General features: G+C 39.3%; 1 protein-coding gene across 2 annotated transcripts in view; it reads right to left on the bottom strand.

Annotated features, from left to right (window-relative positions):
- The window catches only part of FBN2 (fibrillin 2), a 174,896-nt gene extending 161,297 nt beyond the window's left edge, over window positions 1–13,599 (bottom strand). For both annotated transcript variants that reach the window (XM_063319662.1, XM_063319663.1), the window contains exons 1-5: window positions 13,376–13,599; window positions 12,408–12,490; window positions 8,416–8,514; window positions 7,749–7,844; window positions 5,236–5,331 (exon numbers count right to left, since the gene is read on the bottom strand). In XM_063319662.1, coding sequence (XP_063175732.1) covers window positions 5,236–5,331; window positions 7,749–7,844; window positions 8,416–8,514; window positions 12,408–12,490; window positions 13,376–13,599 — 598 coding nt within the window. The remainder of the gene's footprint in view (window positions 1–5,235; window positions 5,332–7,748; window positions 7,845–8,415; window positions 8,515–12,407; window positions 12,491–13,375) is intronic.
- Between the last annotated feature and the right edge of the window lie 292 nt (window positions 13,600–13,891).

Here is a 13,891-nt window from a genome sequence, read left to right as displayed (position 1 = left end):
ACTCTCTTGCTTCTCATTATAAGCCATTTATGTACAGAGTAAGCGAGCATTGTTCTTCCTCCTTCTACAAGCGATGAAGGCAAACTTAGACCAGTGACAGGATTCTCCTTTCTCACTACTTCTTCCTCCCTTTAACCCATGATAAAGAAGGAAGAAACATCATTGCTTTTCCACTGCTTCCTACCTCTACAGATCATCAATTGAAAAAATACACAGGCCATGTGCAGTAATACAAATATCATTTGTTCAGACAGTCTTGAGAAACCAGAGGAACTGGTCATGCTAGAAAAAACTGCTCTTATGTGTATAACTGAGGATGAGATCTCTTAATCAATCTGTTTGTGGGGTTTTTTTTTTTCAATTATTTTTCACTGGGAAAAATTCAACAGCAAACTTTCAACATCTTTTTTTTTCCTAAAAAAACCCACGACAAAACAGCCAAAATCAAATGCTCAAATCTTGTGTGTTTACAAATCAAAGGCAAGAAGCTGACCAAAAGAACAGACTTTGATAGGAAATATAAAAGGTCACTGTATATACCAGAATGTAAAGCACGAGCTCCCAAACAGGTTCTGCTTTCTTGTTAACCCAGCAGCAAGTCTCAAGTTAAATACTGTAATCATGCCAGTCATTAGTTACTGCTCAGCCTCCTGTCTCCAGCCCGGAAATTAGTCTGCTCGGAGCCCAGATAGCTGAACAAGCAGTCACGTTTTATCATATAACTGAGGCTGGGAGGCCAATCTGAAGGAAAGCTACATGTGTTCTATATTAGGAAGAAAATACCTAATTTAAAAGAACTTAATTTACAGAACAATAAAAAGTATGCATTTAAAACACAGCGATGTAAAAGAAATAACAAAACAGAATCTCTTATGACTCTGATATGATCTGCAACGGAAGTTCACATAACCTTGAACTATAAAATTTTAGTTAGGGAGTTATGAACTGCTGCTAAACTCCATTTAAAATTAAACTACAGAGGCATTTCTTACTGTGAAGTATTACAGGCAACAATTGCAACTAACAGATGAAGAAATCATTGCCTTCTGCATTTTGTTGGAAAGCATAAACTTCTTAGGTTAAACGCGTAAATTACAAATTACTATTGAAGAGAGTAGGCATTTAAGGTATCGTTTACAGTTTTTTTCATGTACTCCAGCTCATGTACAGCATAAAACCCCCCAACATTTACAGTTACTATAGTTGAGACTTTTAACAGTCATTACCAAGATATACTACAGGAGTCATCTTTCCTTAACCAAATAATAGTACAATAAATTCATAACTTCTTTTTTTGAACATGACAAAGTCTAGGCAACACCAAGATAAGAGAGTAGGTGAAATTTTATTTAGCCCTTTCCACTGTTGTAAAAGCATATGATATTATATTAGATATAAATATTATATATGCAATTATATGTATTACATATGTGTTCTATTTTTGTGGCAGTGACAGAAGCAAATTTGGCTTTCTACCTCCACTTTCAAGTAAGGAAACGTGAACTGTTAATTATAACAACTCAATTTCCAAATAACCACGTAATGTATCTTAAATCTCATACAACAGTAGCATTCTATAGATAGAATTGAAAGGGTAAGACTTTCAAGGACAGCCAAGAAATATAGATGCCAAAATACTGGTGTTTAATTCCTTTACGTGGCTTGAATTCTGCAGCTTGAAGTTTGGCAACAAATTGTAAGAAAGCAAATTTCAACAGTTTCATCACAACAAAAGTTAAGTTACAATACCCATACAAACTAGAATCTTTTAAACAAGTCAACCTATTTCAAGTATAAGCATCATTATTAAAAACTCTGCGCCATCATCACAGATGGAGTCTGTCATATTCATTAACACAATTCCACAGTCATGAATCTAGTCAGAGAATAGAATTGTTCCTGGTTAAGATTTGCTTCTATCTGGGACAAAACACAAGCTTACCAATTGTGTGGCAATAAATAAAAGTAGTACCTGAATGCAATCAATTAAAAAAAAAAAAGAAAAAGAAATGAAGTTGCAATATTAAAATTCTATCATGTTATAGTTCATCTATAAATACCACCCATCTTAGATACATAGCTTAGACTGCTGAATTTGGACAAATGTAAGCTCCATCTGAACTAAGGCTCAAACTATAAAGCATCCTCACACTGTCCAGTCCCTTGAAAATCCATCCTAAACTGACAGACTTGGTAGTCTCTTATTTTACCTAGAAGGAAGGTATACATTCTACAAAGATATATTTCTGAAAATGGCTGTAAATATTAACAGAGTTTTTAATAAAATAATGCTTCCTATTTCCCAACTAAGGAAAATATAAAATATTTGAGTCCTTGTGCTTGGTTTGTAAGAAGCAACTACAGAGAATGGGATGGATGTAACATGTAACAGCAAAACCCTAAACCAACAGTGATGAATCGAAGTCCATAAATCTGGTTTTAAGAATGAAAGTGACAAGCAATTAGAGACAAAGAAACAAATTCATCCTTTACATTTCTCTGTTGCTTGTGACATCTAGTGGGTATACAAAACAGCCTGGAATAGCAAACAGAAACTCCTGCTTTTTCAGTGTTTGGTTTAGTTATTTCCTTCATCTACATGGAAATTATTTCCATTTCACAGTCAACAAATGTAAAAAAAACAGTGCAAGATATTTTCAAAGTATCTATATAGCTTTGAGCACTGCAGAGCTGTATTTGAAACAGAGAATCCCACTGGATTCCCTTCAGAAGCCATTTCTAAACACATGAATGACAAGAAGGTGTTTGGGAGCCGCCAGCATGAGTTTACCAAGGACAAATGTCAGCCCTGAGGTCGCTGGTGCCCAGGACAAGGAGAGGGTAAGGGATGTCACTTGACTTGAGGAAGGCTGTTGAGACAGGCTCCCACAGAGAGATTTTGGATGGTGAGATACAGGCTGAATAAGTGAATAACAGATAAAGTGAGTGGAAAATTGGCTGGACTGCAGGCTCAAAGAGTTGTGATCAGCAAAGTCCAGCCAGAGGCTAGGAAAGTACTGCAGTCACTCGGGGATGAGTACTGGGACAAATAACAGTTTAATGTCTTCATTAACCACCTGGGTGATGGTACTGGAGTGCACTCTCAGCAAGGTTGCAGGTGACACCAAATTTGGGGCACCAGTCAATATGCTGGAGGGAAAGGCTGCTACTCAGTGTGATCTGGACAGCTTAGAAGAAAAGGGTGGACAGTTATCTCATCCAGTTAAGAAAAAGCAAAAGAAGTCTCAGATCTGAGATGGAGTAACCTGATGGAACAACATAGGCTGGAGGCTAACTGTCTGTGAAGCAGCTCTGAGAAAGGGATTATGGGGTCCTAGCAGACAATATGAAGCAGCAGCGTGCCCCTGGAGCAGAGAAGGCCAGCTGCATGGGCTGGATCAGGATGAGCTTAGCATCCAGTTCAGGAAAGTGGTCCTCCACCTCCATTTGGCACTTCTAAGACTGCATCAGAGTACGGCATCTAGCTTTGGACTCCCAGTACAAGAAAGTAATGGACATACTGAAGGACATCCAGGGGAGGGCCACCAAACTCGTCAGGGAGCTGGAGAACTTGCCCTGTGTGGAGAGGCTGAGGAGCCTGAGTTCACCCAGCCCTAAGAAGGGAAGGTTTCAAGGTGACTTTACTGCTGCCTGTAACAATTGCTACCTGCTCAGAGGATACAGAGAAATTGAAGCCAGACTCTTCTTGGAGGCCCACAGCAAACAGACCAAGAGGCAACAAATAGAAGTTGGAACACGCAAAATTGCAATTAGATATTAGGGATTTTTTTTTCTTTTTTTTAAACCAGGAGATTGGTCAAATGCTGGAGCAGGTTGCCCAGAGATGTTGTGGAATCTCCATCCTTGAATGCATTCAAAACCTGACAGGACATGGACCTGAGCAGGCTGATCTGATTAGACCTGCTTTGAGCAGGTTTTGGACTAGATGGCCTGTGGAGGTCCTTTCTGATTTAAATTATTTCATTGATCTAAGAAGTTCTACTACACCCACCCTGAGTGGCTGTCTCGCCCACTGCTAATGTGAGTTAAGAATGTGACTTCCTATTTTCTATTAATGCAAATGATCCCATCTCCATTTTTAGTATTGACAATCTTCTGTACGTTTTAAAGGACTAAGATAACTATGCATACTAGTACTCCACATTTTACACTATGACTGCTCAGTTCTTTAGTACCCTATTTGATAAGATGTATTCACAAACACAACAACTTGAAGACAAAGAATATTTCTGCTAAGCTCTTCAGCATCACCTTTGATTATTCTTAAAACTTCATACTGAAGGATGTACATTATTGTTTTGATAAGCATTCCTCACTGTATCCACTCATTAAAAATCCATTCTAAATAGACAGTTTTTTGGGTTACACTTGTCAGTTTGATGCACACAGAATACGTTCTACAATTACATCTAATGTTGACCTGTTCAACATTACTGTACTTCCACTCTTGGTTTCACAATACAAACAATGCTCTGATTTACTAAAAAGTGGAAGCAGGTTTATTCTAAATCATTATATATGGACTTAGTGCATTAATTATGTGTGCTAATCACATAGCGTAACCCTAAAAATGTTTTGCTCAGCATCATTAAAACTGACTTTGTCAGCATCTCTAAGCCCATAAAAGAAGGCTGAAGGATTTCTCCATGAAATTTTACAATAAAACTGTAGCCGAGTCCCCAGTTCGTGAAAAAAATTACAAATTAAGCCAAGTCTAAGTTGTTTTCTTGAGTAAGAGTGGGTTTAAGAACTGATCTCAGTGTTATGGTAGCTGGTTAGTTTTTCACTCTATCTCTGGCTTCTCCTTTAGGATAGAACTAACCAGAGCAAATAACTTCCCAGGTTCCTCTTATGAAAGAGGTGTTATACAGAAAAACAATTCTTAATTAGTTACATTTACGCAATTCTAACACTATCATCATTTTTTGCTGTAATGTTATTTCATGTAGCTGAGAGTTCATGTTTTAACTATTATATGAACGAAATAAACAGCCTAAATTAGCTCAAATTCCTACCAATTGTGACAGCTTTGTACTTGCCAAGCTGAAGTGTGGATACCAGACTAAAAAGGAAGGCACTTTCTAAAATTATAAATAATAAATGGTTTACTGGAAGCCTACTGGCTCAGCCAGAAAATACACAGCATAAAATATGTACATACTGTATTGTTGGATAGAAATGCTCATAATTTCCTTCCTTATTTATTTCTTTTACCTCTTTCACACTGAGGGCCAGTAAATCCGTAGACACATGCACAGCGATTAGGTCCAATACACCGTCCTCCATTCTGGCAGCCATTTTCACAGACAGCTTTAATTAACCAAAAAAAAAGTTTTAAATGTTATAGTAATGACATTTCAAAAAATACCACATGCAGTATTAAAAAACATTTTTCTCCTCTCAACTGCTCTAAGTCTTTCTGGACTTGAAGATCAAACTGATCTCCTTCCTACCATCACGACCGGCAATAGTGATTGTTCAAGTCAAATTCCATTAGCCCAAATTCCATTAGCACCTGTTTAACACTAATTGCAAGCAGCTGTTTAATTAATCATATTCAGCACATATTCTTAGCAGATGTTTAACTTATGGATATTTTTAAACAGTTGTGCAGCTCTAGTCACTAATCGTAAAAACTTATATCCACCACTGAAGTTAGCAGATAAAAAAAATCAACTATTTTGAGGTTTTTTGAGCATATTAAGTTGTGCTATTCAGTCACAACAGCAACAGACATTTCAATAAAGGAGGCTTGGGGAGTCCAAGAGACAGATAACCCAGTTCTCAGAGTTGATAGTGCTGGCAGAAGAAGTGATGCTCAGAGGAAGGGAAAAGAATCGCTGGTTTAACTCATCTTTAAGTACCTTTAAAAACTGTGTTTTCTACAAGATCCCAACAAGAAATAATATGATTTGGGGGGAGTATAAATCCACAGTATACACACATGGAGAAGGTACTTTACAGTTGTGGGACTTCAGAGCACCCACTCATGCTATTTATCAATGGCATGAATGAAGAACAAAGCCTCCTGCAAAAGAACTGAAATCCTCTCAGTTTGAAAGGAAGACAGTTCTTCAGCGAGGTTGAAAAATACCATTAAAAGAGAGCTTTAACTAACTAATTCTGTCTGTTTTCAGGGTCATTGTTTCCAGGATCTATAGCCTTGTTCAGAACTAGCACACATACCAAATTGAAGTATTTCACCTTAAAGGACAGCCCCACCATTTTTAAGTGTCTCTGAACAATAGCAAAGAGATTTAGATCTAGAAGTCTCTAGGCTGCCTTCCTACACAGGTCTCCCCAGTTGGAAGGTGACATTTGCAATATATTTGAGTATCCAGTGCAAAGAACCTCAGCAACCTAGAAAAGGTAAATCTTTCAAACTGGAAAAAATGTACCCGTGCTTCCTGTATCACTCTGGGGAACGCATAATATACTGTTATGTGGAAATGTGATAAAGCCTTACTTCTTATCAAGAACTAGAAAACAGAATTACTTTTTCCTGAGAATACATATCATGCATAAAACGAAGATACTGTCTGCATGTGTTACATTACTGAATTAGCAAACAATAATACTTCGGTGTGACAATTAACTTCAGCATATTTGTGACACAATTACATTTTATTAAAAAGAAATAAAGACATATTTAAATTTTTCAGACATTTATTCCCCACCGTCTCTAGAAGACAAGCACTCAATCTTACTTGAAATTTTAACTATCCTATACACTGAGACCAGTCTCCACAGTTTGTTCAGATTTTTCTGGATTGCTTTAGAGTGACTGCTTGAAAATTTAATCCATTTTTCATTTATTCACCTGAGGTATGCTCCGTCTGAGAGCATTCAGGGTTGACCCAATACTTTAAAATAAACAGGAAGAGGGCACCAACCCTTAAAGGTAAATCTGACTGTGACTGGGGTCACATTTTAGGACTACAATTATTACCAAATTTTAGAGATTTGTACCCAGGTAGAACTAAAGCAAGAACAAGACTAGTCTCCAGCACTTGCAAAAACGACTAAGACAAAAGGATATTCTTCCACACTACTCAGCCTAACTACTCTTAGCCTAGCTGCCTTTTGTTTGTCTCTAGTTCCTTCAGACTACTTTCAGCAATTAATTTCTCAGCTAATTAGTAGCCAGCTGGCCTCAGAATACACTATGAGTCTTTCTTCATCCCTGCAGCCTTTAGTGATTTTTACTGTTTGCTAGATTTGTATAGCTTGTAAACACTGTACTGTGATAGGTAGAGCTGTGCAAATAATTGACTTTCTAGCTTGTCTGCCAAACCAGAAAGGTATCCAAAAGCTTGAACTGTATTTCATCGTTTTCCTTAGTCCAGCAGAAAACAGAAAAACATGCTTTAACCTAGCAGTTAGGCTGTTCTTTGGAGATGTAGAAACTTTGCCAGAGAGAATGAAAAATTAGTGATCATCTGGTAAGAAAAGGAGAGTGGGATGTATATGGCCATTGCTCCCAAAGGATTTTCCAAAACTATTTGTTGAATTCAATCCCAAATTTGTAGACAACACAAATGCACTTCATGCATGAACTGACTTTCAGCTACACACTATACCTCAAAACAGCATTACATTGCTCACGGACACTTCATTGTATTTCAGCAGATTAGCTTTTTTATCTTCCTACCCTACCTAAAGAAAGAAGGCCAACCTGCGGGACTTAACGTGGACGTAGTTTTAGATGCAGCAGAGCAGTTACTTACGCTGGCCGCAGTAAGTTCCCACATAGCCCTTCTGGCACTGGCACCGGTCATCCGTGCAGGTGCCCCCATTCATGCATCTGATGCTGCACTGTTGTACTGCAGAGAGACACCAGCGTCAGGCAAAAACACCACATTGGGAAGCAAACGTGGACAAAAGACAAGACGTGTCTGAAAGCAGACATGAGTTTCGTACAATATATGCTATGTATTTAAGCGTACACTCAGGTGTTGTTCTAACCTAAGCCATCCAAGCTGTAGCTATTAGACAGCCATTAATTTAAATGCAACCATGAAAAGTTGATTTTTAGAGTTTTCCATTACTATACTTAGCAACGTAGAGCTTTTAACTATCTTAAAGCCTGTATGATCTATATTTCTTAGGAAAATGGACCCAAAAATGTTAATATCACAGACATTTATATTTGAACTTGCTTATTGCTTTAAACACGTTTTTTTTTTCAATTTGTCACACAGAGTAAACATGCACACATGGTATATCAAACTTTATCAAAAACTAGAGATATACCAAAATGTAAGTTACATGCGTGTATGCAGTAATGACAAGTTATTTTTAGAGAATTTACACAGTAGCTATTTTTGAGTTGATACTCAAAGAGAATTACTTAAAATGGAATCTCTAATGAAAATAAATATAGTATGTCCTTACTAGATTTCGATCCACAAGTAGGTGATATTTGTCCACTTGCACAAGTGCACATGTTAGGACGGGAACAAAATCCATCACCACAGCTATTTCTACAAATCGCTGAGGAAAAACACAATTAAAGAGACAGTGATTAACAGTAACCTTAGTCTTAAATAAATAAATAAATAAAAACCCACTTGAATGCACAGTTCGTTGGGACAGTTAATACACATATGAAACTAACTGTAAGTTAAACAAAGTAAACTGAATTTTGGTGTAATCAGTATCTCTGACAAATTTAAAGAAAAACAGAATTGAATATGGCATATTCAAACACTGGTCTGACCACTGAAACCAGATAATCAACTCTTTCCCTAATTAGGAATACCACCCTATTACACAAGTAATGTAAAATTATTAAAATTATATATTTTAGACCACAAGACCTGTAGAAAACTTTACCAAGAATCCAAGATTTGAACGAATACAAACAATACAGATCATAAATGCCAATTTATGGTATGGCTTCTCTCTTATAATCGCTGGTTTAGAGGCATTTTAGGGTCTCTTTTCTAAGCTTATCCATCCTTTACACAAAGCTGTTTTGTGGGAAGTCAATGTCCACACGCTGGGCTTTGCAGATTTTGTGTAGTTTCCCTAAATACAGTTTTCTATACTCAAATATTTCCACATTGTCATTTAGAAACTGACTTTATGAAATCTCAGGGAAGCCTTTCCGCACCATACCCTGTGTGTGTAACGTGCATGCCATGCTGCTGTCCCCTGATGCATCAAAGTCCCACCTTCCCTTCTTGCTCACCAGACAAGGGAGCTTCATCGCACAAGGGAACAACAGAACCAGAAATATGTTAAAGGCTAAATCCAGATTCTACGGGAGATCCAAATGAATTCATCTAGCAGGATTAGCAAATGCACCAAAAGACAGCCTGAAATATTAAGAGGCAGTATGGCACAGGAAGACCTCAAAAACCACTTATCTTGCAAGAGACAACTTGGAAAGCAAAAAAACCAAACAAGAATCACAGTTTCTTTGTAAATAACTTGGGGGTTTTGAGAGAATCTGAAAGCACATCTCCACTGAAGGCCAACAAAAGCAACAAATACCTCCAGTAAATAACCTGCTAAGAATATACCGACTACCTAAAAAACCTGTCTATATACATTAAAAGAAATGGGAAAAAAAACCCGCCTGGCCATATACACCAAAAAAAAAAAAAAAAAAAAAAAAGAAAGCAGAGATAAGACCTTTTCCGGAATGTTTGTGCTCCACTTCTGACTTAGGAAAACATGCATAAATGAGACACAACTCCCATATGGAAACAAACTGTTTTCTTGCCCTATTATAGAAATATAATACCTGTGAAGTTTACATGCTCCCTTTTACCCTTTCTCCACCAAATTAGAAGCTCTGTAGTGATGTCAAACATGACCAAACCAGGCCAAATTTTGTAAACCCGCGTCCTCCTTGACATACACCTATAAAGGACACATTTTCTTTATGAGAGCATAGACAAAGCCACATTAGTGGTCCATTGACACCACTCATCAGGCAGCAGAAAGACGGAATGCAGATCATCTACATTTATCATGAAATCCTCTACAACTATGCCCTAAATGTGAAGGCATGAGAGTTGAAGGAGTTTGTGGGATTTCGTTATTCAGTTGAAATTAGAGACATACCACTGACTGATACGAAACACTTCTTCCATTAGCAGACGTAAAAGTGAGAAACAGGTCTCAGATTTAGAGCACTTGACAAACACAGGGAACCAGGCTGTTTTCCTTATGTCACTGTTCTGTCCATCTTTATACAACATAGCTCAATCTCTTGATTAAGCAAGGTCTACATTTAGACCATTTTGTTAGTTTATTATCTGTAAGGGAATAACTTTTTATCAACTGAAAGCCATATAGCTGAAAGCATTTTCTAAATATGCTTTCATCAGTACAGTTTATTTTATTTAAAGAAAAAGTAAACACAACCAGACCTTTGTTTTTTAGATAAAAGATCACTTTTAATCATAAAGATGTCACAGACTGCCAACAACCATCATCATGTTATCAACTGAAAACACTCTAAGTCAGAATGGTTTCCTGTTGACCTACCACTGTCTCATAGATCTCTCTTCACGAAATAATACTTTAAAATCACCAGTTACAATCTGCACTGTTTATAATTAACGCATCTCCAATAAGAAGTTTGCTAGCTTGTCCATCATCCTGTGCAGGAGACTTTCTCTAGCTAAACAGCTCTGGCTAGAGGGACCACCATCCCAACAAATGTTTAATGTGCGCATAGAAATCTGTGGTCTTAAACCTTCACCAAAAGTACAAATAGAAAAGTGTCACAGCCAATCTTACAGATGGTCTGGCAAAATCATTCACCCACCAAACATGTTAGAGAGCTGCAACGAAGCTCCAGTAAGGAAACAGGAGCTAAAAGATGTACTTTGTGCACATAAATTAATAATAAGTCAAAGATTATTCTGGATGTGAAGAGACCTGAGACTGAGGTCCTTAAGAGGCACCAAGAGTCACAATTTAAGGGTACATTATAAGGATTTCTGAAAGCACCAAAATCATTGTCTCTCCCTGATTTCATTCGAGCTAGATGCCCAGATGAATTTGAAAAACCTATCAACACCATACTATAGAATCATAGAATGGTTTGGGTTGGAAGGGACCTTAAATATCATCTAGTTCCAACCCTCATCCCATGGGCAGGGACACTTCCCACTAGACCAGGTTGCTCAAAGCCTCATCCATTAGGCAGCCTAAATCTATTTTAAAAACTCGGGTTTACATTTAAGTAAGACAATATCATAAGAGATTATAAATGTGAACTGAACATTTTGAGGAGTTCCTCTTATTCCACATTGGCATTGATACCAGCATCTTCCTCTGAATAACATGGTTAACGTTTTCTAGGAAATGCTAGGTCAATCTTACATGAAAATCGTTGATACATGGCACAATGACAAGAAATACTAGCAAGACAAATTCATTCATGTAAAACAAATAGATGTGAGCAGGCTGATAGTCCTGAATCATAAAGCAACAGCCCAAAAGTCATCTTTAAGTCTAGCAGATCTTGGCTTACTACCCATCCTTCCCTAGTTTAGTCCTGGATGTCTGCAGTTTGTTAGACGGAGTATTCCAAAGGCCTTCATTGCTTATGTAAAGGGCAGAATGTTCTTGGACCTGAATTCTGAAGTTGAACATACTTGCTAGCAAAAGAGACGGTGACAGACTAGGACGAATGGGAACAGACTCACATTAAAATTCAAGGACTATAAGAAGCATGTGTTTAATACCAGCTTTTATCTAACAGACAGAAAATTCAACTTAATTCTCCATTTCCTTTCTAGGTAGACAATGTTTCCTAACCAGAGTACTGAGCAGATTTCCCCCACCCCTTCTTTTTTTTTTTTTTTTTGCCAAGCCATGTCGACAGCCACATCTGTCAGCAGAGTACCTGTTATGACCAGCCATATAATCCAAGTCTACATGCTTTATAGCTATTAAAACACAACTAAAAATGACAGGCAAGAGAATACGCACCCCAGATGTAAAAAAGTTTTCCATTTGATTGCAATTCCAAGCCTAGCACAGAAGTTTCACCAAACTTCAGATCTGATGTGCTTTATATCAAGACTTTTTGGCCTGTTTTTTCCTGTTACTGTAGTTGATTATTTGATTTATGGAAGGTTTTTTCCCTTTTCCTTCATTGTGATGTCCTTCTTTTTAAAAAGTGGAGACATACCCCTTATGAACACACCAAATAAAATACAGTAATTGGCCAATCTTTCGATTACAAGAAACATGGACCTGTAAATCCATCGTTCTTTTTTTCTTTTTCTTCTTTTTAAAAATAAGGCAAAAGACAGAACTGAATTCTCTTTTCTCATACTGAATGGGGCCATAACTTACAGAAGAATATTTATTTTTATTATTACCCCTAGGGCAGTAGAAACTTGAAGTCAGACACTTACGAACAATGCACTGATTTCCTCCAGGAAGAGTTTTCCATCCAGGGCAACAATACGAATGGAATCTAGAGCCACACACATTTGGCCTGTCACACAAACAAATAAATGTATATACGAAAATATAAATCACTGTAAATAGAATCCAAAGTTTTATGTGCACACAAGGGAAGAAACCAGAGCATGAAACAAAAAAAAAAGCATATAGCAAAGATGTCTACAAAAAAATCCTCCCCAAAGAAACAAAATCTTCCTCCACTTATAAGAAGTTCCAAGCCATTTTATTTTGTACTCGTTCCACTGGTTAGTATAAAGAGGAGAGGCAGACTAGGCAACAGCAGGCCACATTCATCCCTGGTGGAACTATTGAGGATACGCAAGGGATGAGTTTGGCTCTGCGCTCATATACAGCCTTAGAAGTCTTGCTGTAAAAATTGGCTTCGTGCTGCCGCCTGACACAAGACAGAAGGGATGACTGGCCATACAGATTAACAAACTAATTCAAATCACCCAGAACTCCCCAAAACATTAGAAAAAAAAGCAGATTTTGAATAGTTTCTCAGCAGAAGCCCAAGTAAAGGGAATGCCAAAGTATCTTAATATTGCAATACGCTTGAATGAAGAGCCCAACACGGTACATCTGCTAGTTGTACCATAGCCCCACACCATGTCTGCTTTTAATAGAATCGCACTAATTAAAAGACCGTATTTCACAGCCGAGGACAAAACACCCAAGTCCGATTAACCACACGATTCCCCTCGTCCCATAAAGGGGCCGGAAGGTCAGAGGTACCGCAGGCAGGAAGGGAGACCGCAGGATGGGGTTTGGGGGTGGGGGGCAGGCGGGGGGGGTAGGGGGTGCTGGGGGGCAGAAGGGAGGGGGGGGTTGTGTGGGGGTGCTGGTGGCTGGGGGGCTGCGGGGAAGGGGTCCGGGGATGCGGAAGGCGGGGGGCTCGATGGCGGCGCGTCCCTACCCGCGGAGCAGCTCCTGCTGTCCTCCTCGCCTGCGGACCCGGCCGGCGGCGGCGGGATGGGCCCCGTCCTCCCGGTACGCGGCGGCGGGGTAGATGCCGCTCGCTCCTCCCGCCGGGCGAACCGGCGGCGGCTTTTGTTGCCCGGCAGCTCCCTGAGCCCACAGGGCCAGGCAGCCCAGCCACAGCAGGCAGGGCTGCAGCCACAGCCACCGCCGTCTCCCCATCCTGCGGCGGCCCCGGCTGGGAAGCGGCGGAGGCGGCGGGGGGGGAGGCGGGGAGAGGTGAGCCTGTCCCGCACCGCCGTCGGCGGGCAGGGCTCCGCTCCTCGCCGGGGGAAGGCTTCAGCCGCGGAAACTCTTTCTTCTCTCCTCCCCAGCCTGCCCTGCCGCAGCAGCCGTCAGCGGGACGCCGTGATACCAACAGCGGGGTCCACGTCGCATCCCACCCGCCCCCCCCTCTCTTCAAAGAGGGGGGAAAAAAAAGAAGAAAAAGAAGTTGAGTTAGTTGGGATTTTCT

The sequence above is a fragment of the Chroicocephalus ridibundus genome, chromosome Z, assembly GCF_963924245.1.
Source record: "Chroicocephalus ridibundus chromosome Z, bChrRid1.1, whole genome shotgun sequence".
Classification (NCBI taxonomy): domain Eukaryota; kingdom Metazoa; phylum Chordata; class Aves; order Charadriiformes; family Laridae; genus Chroicocephalus; species Chroicocephalus ridibundus.
Note: the sequence above shows the minus strand (reverse complement) of the source record. Positions and strands in the feature narration are given on the sequence as shown.